General features: G+C 40.4%; 1 protein-coding gene across 2 annotated transcripts in view; it reads right to left on the bottom strand.

The window, feature by feature from the left end:
• ctnna2 (catenin (cadherin-associated protein), alpha 2) overlaps positions 1-15,931 on the bottom strand; it is a 320,502-nt gene that overhangs the window by 281,474 nt on the left and 23,097 nt on the right. Inside the window, exon 2 of one of the 2 annotated variants that reach the window (XM_076727976.1) lies at positions 11,014-11,120. In XM_076727976.1, coding sequence (XP_076584091.1) covers positions 11,014-11,115 — 102 coding nt within the window. In that variant the 5' untranslated portion in view covers positions 11,116-11,120. Of the gene's footprint in view, positions 1-2,803; positions 2,917-11,013; positions 11,121-15,931 lie in introns of those variants that run through there. The other variant, XM_076727977.1, reaches the window with a different exon arrangement.

Raw genomic sequence — 15,931 nt, 5'->3', positions numbered from 1 at the left:
TGGCGACCGGTTCAGGGTGTACCCCGCCTCTCGCCCATTGCCAGCTGGGATAGGCTCTAGCCCCCCGCAACCCCGAAAGGGATGCGCGGGTATAGAAGATGAATGAATGAATGAATGAATGAATGAATGAATGAATGAAAAACAGAAATACAAAATAGAAGGCTCAACACGCTTTGGGTCCAATCCAAGTATGATTAAGCTGAGCTTTTGAACACTAGACCTTCACATGGGCAAAGGTTTGACAAAAGGGAATCACGCAAGTACTCATGGCAAGTGCAGTCCACTAGATCTAAGAGAAAATATGGTCCTGGAAAATAGATATAAAGTCAACATTTAAAGTAAAAGTGAGAGTAAATTCTCAACCTCAAATAGCCGGTCACTATACTGTCACCCTATATATCATCAGCAAGTGGTATTGTGTAAGTAATATGTTTTTGGTCTCGACAAAAGGCAAACAAAGATAAATGCTAAACATTCTCAGTTGAGCAGGTGTGTGAGTCACCAGAAACATCTGAGAACCAAGGTATTGTTGCGATCATCATGTGATGCAGGAGGACCAACTGAGGCAACAAATGCGTCACATGCATTGCATAATGTCCCCAAAAATAGTGTAGAGCGGAGTGTTATTTTATTCATGGTGCTTGCATGTTAAATCAACATAGATTTAAAGGACCAGTGTGTAAGATTTAGGGGGACCTATTGGCAAAAATGGAAGTATGTTTTCATTAGCATATAATCGCCTGAAAATAAGAAGTGTGCTTTCATGACCTGTAGGTTCTCCTAGACACCTGGAAAGGGAGGGGGAGGCGAGGGGTATTCAGTTGGTTGCAATATGTAACCTCACCCCAATATGCCACTAAATCCTACACACTTGACTTTTGAATTTCACCAACAATATGATTTATGTTTTAGGGTGGATTTCTCATTATTGCAATCTCGAGATTAAAAATTCAACTCTTTCAGTCGTGTAAGTATTACACCATATTTGTTATTGTGGAAAACAAAATCTTGGAAAACTAAACCATACTTTGGCAAGATGTCACCGTTTTTCCAGCTGTCCAATTGATTTCCCTGCCTCTCCCTTCAAACTTAAATTAAGGATTGCTTCCTGTAACGTGGCAAGTGTCCGATGAATAGCATGCCAGGAAGCAGGGGTTCCAGACTGCCTTTGAACATCACCGCTTCTCAAAGGGTTCAAAGCCTCTTAGAAATTCTGTCCTCCAAATTCAAACAAGGGATATAAAAGAGTATGAAGAGTGGAGGACTTCACATCTCCAAATCCAGTTTTTCCCCCTTTTTTTTCAGTACTTAGCTTTCAAACATGAAGTGGAAGACGAGCTAGATCCATTGCTTCAATACATCCGAGACCCAGACAATACTTGACACTATCTGAAAATGGCATGACTGCAATAGATGTTGTTTCTAGGCCATAGTCGTTAAGTAAAATCAGAAGCTATTCTTTTTCCCCAAAAAATTAAGATGCTATTGTTTTTGACAAGCTGACTCTGTACAGTGTAAATTAGGACTCCTCTCCAAACTTGGTTCATCTTCAGTGGCAGTGCCCAATATGACCCAACTTTGAGAGCTTCTGTTCTGTGGTTTCAATGAGAAGTATAGCATCCCTTCCTGCCTCCAAAAAGTGTCTGTTTGAGGTCCAGGCTTCCTCCTTTTCCGCTAGCTTAATGGATTATGACAGTGATGCAGCGTGAAGCCTTAATCCCCTTGCCGCCGTCGTCTCCCCTCCCTTTATGTTAAGCCCCTCGACTAGAGTGTGCATGTGTGTATGTGTGTCAGGTGCCAATACTAGGAGCCAAATGTTGGGTTTGCATGGTATACAAAAACAAAGGGGGTTAAAGCACACACTGCTGACAGTCAACTCTGCCTTTCAGGTGCCCTGCTAGCCTGTTACCAAGCTGTGAAGTTGAATATGCCAATATGACAAGAAAAAAAAGCTTTCAAGTTAATAGCTGAGAAAACTAAGAGAAGGATAAGGATATATCCACCTTTTCCCATGTACCCCAAAACCCCAACTAATCAACGATTCATGTAAATACTGACAAGCAGCAACACATTAAGCACTTTACTCATGTTATGCTGTCTGCCAATTCACTATATTTGGTAACCTCACGCTTTCATTCAGTGCTTGAAAGCAGGACTTGTTCCTAAAGGCCTTCATTATCAAGCCAGTATTCACTTTTACTGTTGTGACAATGAAAGAGAATCAAAGACCTGCAGTATTATCAGTGTATACACACAGTTTATAACTGTTAATTATTCACATTTGAAAAACTTCATGCAGCACTGGTCCAGAATTGGTTGTGCATGTAGAGGAGACCACCTTCCAGCTCTGTTGAGACACAGAACTAATACATAAGAGATGGCCTCTGCTATCAAACATTCATTAAGAGATGCCTGAGGTTCCAGAAGATGTTTCGCCTCTCATTCAAAAGGCTTGTTCAGTTTTAACTGACTCCAGGGTAGTCCCAGGCATTTATCCTCTCACAGGGTCATTCATACCTTTGAGGTCATTGAGGTCACGTGTGAGTCACTGACACACCCAGCCATCGTCACAGGGTCACATGACCCTAACAACTCAGAAGGTGTGAATGACCCTGCATGAGGATAGATGCCCACCAGTCAGTTAGAACTGCAGAAGCCTTTTGGATGAGAGGAGAAACATCTTCAAGAACCTCAAGCAAGTCCAGTTGCTTTTGTAAAGAGCTTTGAAGTACCATGACCTGGATAAATAGAATCTTCAAAGACATTCATTAAGAGAAAAAAGCTGCACTGACGAGGTACTCACCATGAATGAATCCATGTTAGAGTTTCAAAAGAAACCAGGTGAAACAGAAGCCCCAAAAAGAAGGAACCTTAACTAGGACATGTCTTGATAGCTCTCTCTGGTCTGGCAAAGCAGACAGTCAGTGCAACAAGAGAGGCTCTTCTCTGCCTCAAATGGAGGCAGAATGTCCACGGCCAAACATCCCAATGGTGGAAATCCCGTCCAAGAGGCGGAATTAGGGCGAAGAGATCAGGGGGTAAATCCACTTTGTTTTGTACAAGTGGTACTCAGGTCATGTTTTAACCTTCTAAGAGCTAAAACTTTTTCTTTGGGGATTACCAGATATGTCAGGCTGACAGATTAAATATTACATAAAGGCAGCATATAAAATAACAAACGTAAAATATACAAATTCTTCCAAGTAAGTCTCACTTGGATTTTACGATAGCTACAGATAGTGCACTTACACCAACAGTGGAAAAAAAAAAGTATGGTTAGAGTATTCATCTTGTTTGCTAAATGGAAAACATCAGACAAGACTTTTTATTGAGCATCAATATAATCTAATTGGCATGCATGTAAATGACCTGTAATATGATTGGTGGTTATTGTTTTCTTTTGTTTTGTTTGTTCATCTTAACAGTGTTTCCTGAAAATTAGATCAATATTTGTCCAATTATTTAAGATATTCATTGTGAAAGCAGGGGATATAAATAAAAAATAAACTGCACTGTAGACAGGAAGCGGTTTTAGCTTGGCGTAAGAGTGTCTAACATTAAAATGAAGATATTTTATTAGTTTAGCACCTGTCTGATAAAGGCACAAGGTTTGTCATAATTTCATTTCATGCTATGTTTAATGTTAAGTGATATTGTGATATTCTTTTAGAGTTTAGAAGAGTTTTATGCTTGTGTCCTTTGGCTCTCAAGATTACTAACTTACTGCTGTACTAGCATCATTACACGCATTCCTATTGTTCTAAAAGGCAGATATTTTGGGGTGTGCAGGTACCTAAGAAGCATGAAATCTGTGTTTAGATAATTTGTTTTAAGTTAAAATGTTTAACTTTAGCACTCTATCGGAGATTGTCATAGCGGTTAAAGTGATAATTTCATGATTGGAACATAAATAAATACACTATTTTAGTTTTGTTAAATATTGCAAAGCTATACTGTAAAAGGCTGTTTATCATATATGAAAGGATGGTAACATTTTTTATTTTTTTTTTGCTTCTTTCATAGATCTTCTCATGAATAAAACTTTGTGAACCATCAGTTGAAGAGTTTGACCATCGTTCAGCTGGGAATGCTACGACGCACATCACAATAACGAGAACTCAAATTCAAAGACCAACTGTAAAAGAAAGCCATAGCTGCTGCATCCAACTGCATAATAATTAAACAGCCTCAGCACACAAAGACCTTTGACAGTAATTAGTCATTATGCAGTACTCCAAATTCAGACTGCGGATTCATCTTGAATAAAATTTATCGACAATTTCAAGGCAGAAGAAAACAGACAATAATTGTTAGAGTCAGGAGTGTTTTATGGCAGAAGATGATAGTCTTTGCAAGACAGGCTTTAAGAAAAGGAAAGCAAAACGAGTATTTGCATTGCATCCTTTGGGCTTTCCTTAAAATAATTAAATAGAGGGCCAGTAGTTGATTTACTAAATGGTAGATCAGTGGTGGAAGACACACTCAGATCTTTACTTAAGTGAAAGTACAAATACAACAATGTAAAAAGTACAATCAAAATAAAAGTACCCATTCTGCAGAAAAATGGCCCCTGTGAGTGATATATTATTATTTATGACATTATGAGAGCATCAGTGTGTAAGCAGCATTTTACTGATGTGGCTGGTCAAGTTGGAAGTAGATCTTTATTTTATATACAGTGGTGATTTCCTACCTACTGGTCAGGCCCCTCAAAGGGTTCACAGCATAAATCAGAGGGACTGTGTAATAATTAATGGGGTAGGAAAAAGGAAAAAAAGTTCTGCTACACAAATCTGTAAAAAATTTTCTGGCTTTTCTCTAATCTATGCTTTAAAAAAATATTGGGGAAAAATCTCTTTGGTGGAACTGCCAACAACAACAGGACAACTCCTGTTGACTAGCTCATTAAAAGAATTCTGCTGGCTGTCTGTGCTTTTTTTTTTTTTTTTTTGGAATTGGGATATTTATAGTCGTTCTTCGAAAGTAAATTACAAGTTAAGATGAAATGGAATGGGTGAGCAAGAAGTGGAAGCAAAGACTAAATAAGCGAACACAGCCATGAAAAGATAAAACACATACATTCAATGTTTGTGAGGGAGGGAGGGAGACAGAGAGAGGTAGAGGAGAAAAACTCTTTTCTCTGATAAAATCGGGTTTGACAGTAGACATGCAAGCTTTGATAAAGCCTTGAAACACCTCTCACCCTGAATATTTGGGTTGGAGGGGTTTTACCTCATTAGTAGCTCCTGCTGTGAGACGATTACAGTGGGTAAACTACATGATGTGAGAGTTGCAAGTTCTGGTATCAGCACACTTTAACACAGGACAAATCCAAATTGACTGTATCAGCAGGACAACCCCCAAGACACATGGAATGCCTGGTTAAGGCTCAATGTCAGTACACCATAATAAACTGACATGGAGTCAATATTAGCCTGTACAGCAGACACAATGTCTATTTGTCATATGCAACATGTGCAATGATGCATAACTAATGTGACACAATTTATGTGGTAGCTTGATTTGTTTATTAAAAAGTTCAATCTTTATGATTTAGACTGTTTAGATACACCCACATGCACGAGTATGCCAAAAATGTTAAATAATGTGACAATATGTAACATTGCCTTTAAATTTCTGATAATTAAAACAAGCATTGTTAAATAATTACTGACTTCATTTCAGATTCATTGTACTGTATTCTACACTAGGGCATATAATGAAGAGGCTGCCTGTTTGTTTCAGACAAATATATGTATTATCAACCAAAATTTGCTATTACATTCACTGGCAGGAGAGGAATTAGTCCATCAGAAATGTTGGACAAAAGAATGGCGGAACAGCTTCAATATATTCTCTCCTTTCATAAAGGATTGTATAATGTTTCCTACAATAAAGGGAATAAAAGCAAGCAGTGTAAGTCATTTCTTTAACTGGCATATGAAATGTTACCTTCAACTGTCAAGACCACACATACACATTACAAATGCCTGATGGGGGTCAGCAGTTGATCCCCATCCCCCAGAAGCCAACAACTATGTCTTCCAAAGTTAAATCTTCACATTAAAGTTTAATTCAAAGTTTCATTTTCATATGTACATATAGAAAGACCTCAAGAGCCAAAAGAACACGGCATGAGGGTATCCACTGCCCGCTTGTGAGTGAAGACAGTAAAAGCTGATGTTTCAAATTCTGTCATCATTTTCTGTGGTTATATCAAAGCCTTCCCACTTTTTATGCCCATGTATACCATTCCGGCCAGCTTGTTTCTGCTCTTGGCTCCAACACTCCCATACCAACATACATAAAGTCTAGACTATAGTAAATGAGGCCCAACTTATAGTGCATGTTTTTTTTTCCCTACCTGCCTCTCAAGGCTACTTCCCTATAATTCTTTCAAAAAATATTGCTATTGCCTGCAGTTTAAAAAATGTTTACTATATCAGAGGCACGCTGCCTTCATACACAGTGATAAAGTAAGCCCCTCAGTATTATTAGCTATAGGCTTGCCCAGTACTCTTGCAGGGGTGAGAAAAGCTTGGTCATGATAAATGAGCCTCCTATCTCAAGCAATGTCAGAGTGAGCCTGTTTGTCTATCCTCCTGAGGCAACGTTTTATTCCGTCCAAAAACACTGAATCATCCAAATTGACAGGAAAAACAATCACAGTGTCTTGTTCATATCCGAAAATGCTTCACACTTCCAAGGCAATTGCAGAAAAGATGAACGACCGTAGTTAGCTATAGTGCTCATTCCCATAGGTGTGTGGTGAATGGATTTGGCTGCAATATCATCTTTGATGCAGCGTTTTACTGTTACTGTGCGGTAGATGATGAATGATTATTAACTGTAATATCCATCAATTCGGAAAGGCAACATTCAGATGAAAGGACCAAAGAAAGATACAGATTGTGGAGGGAATTTAGACTCACTCAGAATGAAGCTGTCTGAATTAGTTCAGGCATCACTGCTGCAAGAACAGCAAAGTTGATTTCAATAAAAAGAAATTAAAATGTCAAGGGGAAGACGCATCCTTTTTGAAATAAAAATGAGTTTGGTGGTCAGACACATAATTTGCAGCAAGGGCTGTCAGGCGCTGCTATAGAAAGGAATAATGATGCCTGTGTTAACAGAGGAAGCTCATCAGCCTTTTGTTCCACTAACATTAAGCAATTACCTACCTGTCACTTTGATGACCACTCATGAGAACAAACATAGGATGTGGCTGAGACTCGCAATGCAAGTCTGATTGACAACCAGCTGGGTTGGACTTTAACAACTGTCTACCTGCAAATCTGGGCTCACCCATACTCATTTCATTAGGGTGGGTTTGTTCAGATATCTGATGCCAATGCTATTCAAACTAGAGCGATGATGCCAATTGAAAAATGCATGTCTGGGTTTTCTTCCAAGCAAACAGTAATGGTGGTGCAGTGGAAGTTTTTATGTAATCCAATTAAAGCAAATAAGCCCAAAACCCATAAAGTTATACAGGCAGGGATAAGGAGACGGATGGTGATGTTTGATGGTCGGCAATAATTCATGCTTAGAAATCCAATAAAATGAATCAGGAGTGAGACACATTCTCAACTTCTGCTCTGATCCAGCCATCTCTTGATGTGCTTTTATTGTATATACTTTCAGATTTTTTATGAACTTAAATTTGTCTATGCTACAGGACAAGCACAAAAGGAGCTGTTTCAGGAAAAAAACAAGCTATAAAAAAGCAGGCAAGCAAGTCGTGCAGTTATGGTCACAAGGATGATTGTGAATTACACTGAAGCATGTTAGATTTGTTCAGAGCAGTTTAAAAAAATGCAGCATCACGTGCTGCCATGTACTGTGCTGTCTTAGCAGATTCACCAAGCGATGAATGCTTGCGCAGATGTTATTCGAAAGCTTCACGGCATTCATTTGACATTGACATGAACATCATAGCACTGGAGAAATGTTCAGTCTGCATCACTGTGTTGGAATAGATGGCACTGCACGAAGCATGGACGAGAGTCACATGACCTAAACCTGAATCAGCCTTGACTCGACAATATCAAAAAGGGTTGCAAGTCAACTTGAACTTTAACATAAATGAGCCATGATTTTACTTGAAGTCCGATGACTCAAAAGACCTAAAGGAGGATTCTTTACCAATGCCATCAGATATGGTCTGAACATAAGAATAGGATAGTATAGGATAATAACTTGCAAAGACATTTTATTCAATGGCAATAAGATCAATTGCTTATGTTTGTAATGCTGAAGATTTTAATTGTTGATTCAAGCACTTTGATTTCTTATTTGGACAACAACATAAATGGAATTTCAAGTGTAACTGCACAACAGCTTTTTGTATTTTGTTGTTTACCAAAGTGTTTCAAGGGTATCCATGTAACACCATGGAATAAGTTTTAAAAAGTAAGGGGCAAATGTTATGAAGCATTCATGTGTTCCTCTCATTTTATAAACTTTGAATGATTAACTGATTAACCTGTCCTAGTTTAATAAACAAATTAATCAGTATCAAGAGGGACTGGAATCAGATTTGCAAATAATGTAAGCAGACGGAGTGGGGAGTCCTGCTCCTAAGTGATGATTTTGAAACAAGTGGTTTTATGAGGGTTCAGCATGCAAGTTGACATACACCCAGACACCATATTAATCACTTGTTCCCAGCAAGCACAAATAAAAAGTTGACAATAGGTAAAATAAAAGGGCTGTGCACTGCTGCTGTGAAAAGTAACGCTCGCAAAAAGACTACAATCGCAACAAACATTCTCTAGGGGAGTAAACAGGCTGGGTTCTGAGTCAGGCTGTGAGTAAATCCAGCCTTCCCATATCTAATATTCACCACTGTCAGTGGGTCAGCCACTACCTGCAATGAAGCAGCTTTATTAAGCCATCCTGGAGAAATGGGATCGCTGCCGAGGATGTCTTTCTGGAATAAATAGGTACAGTCCCACCTGGAGTCAGTGTTTAGCTACTACTGTGAATAAGTCTGCTTCACTTTGTAGTCGGATTCAAGGGAAAGTTGAAGAGGAGTGCTCTGTTATTCTATTACCATGTAAACACTTGCATCGGAATGTGTTAAAAGGAGCCGGGTCTTTGATAGAAACCTGCTTACTCAGCAACTTCTGCAGTTCTGAGTAGCAAAAAACTGCAGTATCAGGGACAGGTGAGGTTTTGGTTTGCCGGGAGGGGCGCTCAGCATGTCGTTACACGTGTTACATCCCCCACATCTGGCTAGAATTGTTGGGACAGCTCGTCAGGAGCCGCTAAAAATTTAATGTATCATGTGAAACAACGGCATCTATTCACTGACCTTAAGTGGCTGAAAGTTCAGTTAGTTGTCACGGATGTTATTAATAACATTAACAATGGCTCTGTTATATTCAAGTGCCCCAGTAAGCCGTGACAGCATGATAGTCAGTCAGCATGCACAGAACCAGGAGCCTGAAATGGAATTCATCAATTATTACACCTGTGCTTTTCCGACTGTGACATGTCAAGATGTCTTTTGTGAAACAAGCTTGTGAAGCCAGGTTGAGTTTTGGTTGGAATCTGAAATCCATGCAGGCCCTCACTATGAATAGAGAGCAAAGTACCCGTGGCTTGACAAAGAATGAATGAATACAAGGGAACACAAGGGAAAATGCAATGTACCACAGGGTATCTTCTGTCTGCAGACTGGTATAAAGAAACATCCTCCAGCAAAAAATCCATCAAACAGACACTGACATTAGCCTAACAGAGTGAAACAGAACGGAGGAAAAAATAGCATTGTAAAGCATTCTCAAGAATTTAGAACTTGAGGTAATACACATCGCAACTGGAAACATATTGTGATATAGGAGCAACAGAAGACTTGGCTCCACCAAAAACTGATGTATGGACAGAGATCACACAGAAGATGCCATTGCTACATTGCAGACCATGCATTAGGTTAAAAGAAAGGGGTTTGACTAAAAACTTCCAATTAAAGGCACATCGCAGCCTATCAAAGAACATCACACCATGGGGGGAGGCTGCTGGTACACCCAGTGATCACATTAGAGCCATCACTGGGAATGTGCCAGTCTCTGGTACTGCTCCAGATGGGGACAGTGACATCATGCCGAGCAGTAAACATCTTTGCCAGCCAAGTTTCTTAAGCGTATAGAGTTTAATCTATTTCCCAAAGCAGAGGAAAGATTTTAAATTTCTGAAAGTTTTTTTCCACCAGTACCTTTCAGGTAGACATTGAGTTTTTCTTTATGGAAGCACAGTGTGGAAATTAATATGTAAGGATTAAATGTTTGGCACTGGAATCAGTTACTGTTGCAATCCAGTTGATGGTACATTCAGCTTCTCGTAAGACAGTATGAAAAATCCAAAATCATTCAAAAATTTTGCACATGCTCTGAGTCTGGAAATTCTGTAATAGAAGCCTAAATCTGCAGAAGCTACAGGTGGATGTTACTTACATGCAGGCAGACATGCATGGGCTTTTTTCTCCTCAAATAATATGACTGTAATCTGAACCAGGATATGGTCAAATTTGGGCCGGATTCAATAAACAAATTCCAGAATCTGAATCAGAACATACAAAATCTAAATGATATCCAACCCTTGTCACAGACTGTCACAGTGAGCCACGGTGACCGAAGTCATGTTCAGCCATCTGTTGAGCTGGAAAGCCAAACAAAGTCACTGGCAATGAGCCAAAGACCTTGGCAGTAACCCAAATCAGTTTAGCATCTTTGTAACAAGTGATCCAGCAAAAGTGCAATCAGAAACTAATCCATTTTGGTCCCATGCTGAGCTGTAACAAGTGTCTTGGGTTTATTGGTCCATCATCATTCACACCATCAGACTTCCAAACGAGTCTCTTGGTTCATTGCTTGGTTGGTTCTTTAGTTCTTATCTAGCGTTCGTATGAATATTAAAAAACATTAATCAACTTGATGGTTATCTGTCACACTTCAATGATTTGGCCACTCTTCTTTTTTAACATTTGCATCACAGAGTTAACAGGACTACCTGTGTGACCAGGGGCTCCAGAAGCCTCTCCACAGTGAGGGTGCGGATCTCAAGACTCTTAGGGTCCCATTTCAACAGGATGGGGGAGGTGGCGGTCGTCATGGTCTCTGTAGGAAACAAAAGCAGATCAAAGATTAGAAGAGTGTTTTGCTGTGAAAATCTTGTATCAACTGTGACTGTTCACACACACACACACACACACACACACACACACACACACACACACGCACACACACAGATACATGGACACTACATTTGCCCAAGAAGACACGGCGAATAGCTGAGGACGCATGTTATTCCTGCAAAGCCGACAGGTTGCTAAGACAGCACATACACGAGAAGAGTTTCTAATGACGACAGAAGCCCTTCTAGGGCAGCACTGTGTCTTCTGTACGTGGCCGGTGTGTCTTGCCTCTGCCTCTCTCTTTTTTTTGTGATGGATTACTCCTGCCTTATCAAATGACCTTTAACCAATCAAAAGTAAGTACTCACAGAGACCATATTTCATTGTGACATTTGTACCAATACTCATTCCTCACAGACATTTCTACAAAATAAAATGAAGCCCAGACAAAAATGTCCGTCCCCAAAACAAGGTTTCGTAGATGCTCAGGCACTGTTGACGGTCAGTAAATCTCAGCTCTACACTTCAAATAAAACAAAGCACAGTCAACAATTCCAACAACCCATCAATTTAATGGCTGGCCACCTCTTTAACCTTAAATTTCTGTAATTAACTTCCTTAATTAACTCCACCATTACAATTTATCTCTGCAAACTTATTGAGAGAAGCGGCAGTAAATTCAGGGAGAGTTGTAATGTGTTTCTTCATTTGCATAACTAGTTGTCATTCAGTGGAGCTTTTGAGGGGTGAGAGGTGGAGACAAAATTAACCTGAAGGACAACTCCTCCAGCTAATCCAAGTACCTTCTGAAGAGTCACATCTCTGTATTGTAGAAAACAGCAAAACCAGAAGTCACAGAAGTGAAAAGACAAACTCCAGAGATGGAGGCGAGTTCTGCAATACGAGTCTCAACTGTTCAGTTCTTTAGACAATCTGCCCTTTAACTTGGAATTTTTTTTCATTGCAGGTTTTTAAAACCCTTAAGCTCAGTGGGGTTATATCAGGTGAATTTGAGGTCTGAACAGCTGGCATGGGGGTAGCAGTCTGTTGTACTGTGGGGTTCTGTTTCTACAGTAAGCAATTTCAGAACGGGCCAGCTGGGACTGGCCCAGTCTACTGCCAATGTCGATGAGGCAGAAGGGAATAAAGAATGTGAATAAGAATGACAGATCTGGGCCAGAGGCCTTTAATACTACACACAGTGAGTTAAGATGGATGAACAATAGGAAATCTGGCAACCTGGCACTACTGATGAAACCACAACCCAAACATTATAGTTCTCTCCAAAGAGCGTGGACCTTTGGATTCAGAGAACTTTCAGGCCTTCACTTATGCTGGTGTCATTACATTTTTGTCCCCCACGAGGAAATCTGGAGAGGAACAATGAATCAAGCTTTGTGTGTCTGTCAACTCATCAGTCTGTCATGCACCGCAGTTTGACAGAACCAGAGGGAATGATGCATGTAATTTCTCTGTTCTGACATTTTCTACATTACACATACTGTATGGTTTGAGGGATGGGATGGAGAGGAGCGATGAATTCAGAGTTACAGACTTCATTTACTTCTGGCAAAACAATAACCGCTGTACAATGGAACTAGAAAATATTTGCACAATGCAAATCGTGAATTAACAAATAGGTTTGGCTGATCATGTCTACATCCATTTCCAACGGTGGATACACAAGATCAGTAATATGCAGGCTGGTCATCAGGGGGCGGTGAAAGTAGGAGATGTTGGGGGAGTTACATCACAGCACGGCAGTAAAATGCCAGCATGGATGACTCGGGATCAAGAAATGAAACAGCCACCTCACCATGGTTAAAACCATAAAACAAACCACCCCAAAATGTTCTGGACAGACACGAACAAAAAGTAAAATTGATGATGCTGAGAGAGAGAGCAGCACTTTCTCACCAGCCTAGGTTGTAAAACGTGGGCATCATCCTCATGTTTATGCATATATTGTCGGAAAAATAGACTTGAAATGTAAATAAATGCCCCTGGTTGCAGTTACCCCCATGAGACACAGCTGAGACGCGAGCCTGCACTGAACCGGAACACTCCATTGATCAAAGTAAGAGCTGCACTTGCGCACACAAGGTGGTGTCAAAGAAGATTGTCACATCTTGAATCTGTAGATATTATGGGTACAGATGCCAAAGCTGACCCTAATTTTCCACTGCCTATTAGCAAGCTACACAATTGTCAATACATGGTCACTAAATATAATGTTGTTGTTCTGTTTTCAATTGAGTATATGTCAAAAAGGATTAGCAAATCTCATCATTCTGTTGTATTTGTTTTATACAGCGTCCCAGCCTTTTCGGTATCAAGATTGTACAATAGAGGCTCAACTGACAGCAGACTGACAGCAAAACATGCAAATCACAGAACACAATGCTATTATATCACTGCCAGAGACAGTGAATGCTCTGGTGACTCATGTGATGGAGTTTATTGTTGGTGGAAATCTCTGTAAATGTCATGACCCTGTCAATGAAAGCTTCAGTAAAACTCTATATAAGTTCATCGTCATACACACTGAATTTGTAATGTAACCACAACATGAATACAACTTTAATATAACCTTCAGAACCTGTAAAAAACACAGGGAAGCAGGAAGCAAAATAAAATTCTAAACATATCTCACAAAGCAAAACAGAAACAGCTGAGAGACAGTCATCTGTCGTACGACTGTCACCCATTATGTCATTATTCAGCACATTCAACTCCACAGTTTAGAAACAAATGTTATGTGGTGATCCAGAATGTCATCTGGGGATACATTTCTGAGATGAATAAAGTCTCTCCCATTCATTATTGTCGCAGTGCCTCCACCTTGGTCTGGCTGAGATCATGTAAACAACACATCTTCTTGTCAATGAAGAAGTCAAGAAGAGTCAATGTTACTATTTAACAAGTACAAGTGCAAGTGTAACACTAATGCATCACACATGATCATTGGTATGAGATATTAGCCTTCAACTGGTGCTTATGGCGTAAGGTTTTTCACTGTACACACAATAAAATACACTGAACAAAAATATAAACACAACAATTTTGTTTTTGCTCCCATTTTTCATGAGCTCAACTCAAAGATCTAAAACATTTTCTATATACACAATAGACCATTTGATCAGGGTGTTGATTGTGGCCTGTGGAATGTTGGTCCACTCCTCTTCAATGGCTGTGCGAAGTTGCTGGATATTGGCAGGAACTGGAACATGCTGTTGTATACACCGATCCAGAGCATCCCAAACATGCTCAATGGGTGACATGTCCGGTGAGTATGGTGGCCATGCAAGAACTGGGATGTTTTCAGCTTCCAGGAATTGGGTACAGATCCTTGCAACACGGGGTTGTGCATTATCACGCCGCAACATGAGGTGATGGTCATGGATTAATGGCACAACAGTGGGCCTCAGGATCTCATCACAGTATCTCTGTGCATTCAAAATGCCACCAATAAAATGTACCTGTGTTTGCTGTCCATAACATACGCCTGCCCTTACCCTAACCCCACCGCCACCATGGGCCACTCGATCCACAACATTGACATCAGCAAACCGCTCACTCACATGACGCCACACTCTGCCATCTGCCCTGAACAGTGAAAACTGGGATTCATCTGTGAAGAGAACACCTCTTCAATGTGCCAGACGCCATCAAATGTGAGCATTTGCCCACTGACGAACTGCAGTCAGGTCGAGACCCGATGAGGACGACGAGCATGCAGATGAGCTTCCCTGAGACGGTTTCTGACAGTTTGTGCAGAAATTCTTTGGTTATGCAAACTGATTGTAGCAGCAGCTGTCCGGGTGGCTGGTCTCAGACGATCTTAGAGGTGAACATGCTGGATGTGGAGGTCCTGGGCTGGTGTGGTTACACGTGGTCTGCGGTTGTGAGGCCGGTTGGATGTACTGCCAAATTGTCTCAAACGCCTTTGGAGACGGCTTATGGTAGAGAAATGAACATTCAATTCATGGGCAACAGCTCTGGTGGACATTCCTGCAGTCAGCATGCCAATTGCACACTCCCTCAAAACTTACAACATCTGTGGCATTGTGCTGTGTGATAAAACTGAACATTTCAGAGTGGCCTTTTATTGTGGCCAGCCTAAGGCACACCTTAATAATCATGCTGTCTAATCAGCATCTTGTTATGCCACACCTGTGAGGCGGGATGGATTATCTCGGCAAAGGAGAAGTGCTCACTAACAGATTTAGACAGACTTGTGAACAATATTTGAGAGAAATGGTCTTGATGTGTATATAGAAAATGTTTTAGATCTTTGAGTTCAGCTCATGAAAAATGGGAGCAAAAACAAAAGTGTTGTGTTTATAATTTTGTTCAGTGTAGATTCTTGTTGGCACGTTATGATCATGTTTTTCTTCTAGCCCCAGTTTTTTTTTTGTTTTGTTTTGGTTTTTTTTCACATAGCTGCTGGTTGCTCTTGCATTAGCAAGAATGATAAGCACCAGCAGAAATACAATGTCGTATATGAACGAGAACTTGTATTCAGTTGTTAAAAAGATATCTAGGGCCTGGCTATGTACTGACTCTAGCTGAGATCTTCTTGTAGTCGAGCTGCTAGCTCTGCTGAAGAACAGGTACCTGCACAATGGCTCTCTCAAGGGGCCGTAAATGTGCTTCTAGTGACTATCAAAGCTCCAACAGAGTCCCTCAGAGAAACAGAGTCTGACAGTAGCTTTTCATGACTTTTAAGCTCTGCGTATCAGCTCCACGTCACTGTCTATGCTACTGAGCGGTGGTCAGTCAGCCTTCCCCGGT

Source organism: Chaetodon auriga, chromosome 4, assembly GCF_051107435.1.
Source record: "Chaetodon auriga isolate fChaAug3 chromosome 4, fChaAug3.hap1, whole genome shotgun sequence".
In the NCBI taxonomy this organism is placed as follows: Eukaryota; Metazoa; Chordata; class Actinopteri; order Chaetodontiformes; family Chaetodontidae; genus Chaetodon; species Chaetodon auriga.
The sequence above is the reverse complement of the archived record's forward strand: the minus strand, read 5'-3'. Positions and strand labels throughout refer to the sequence as shown.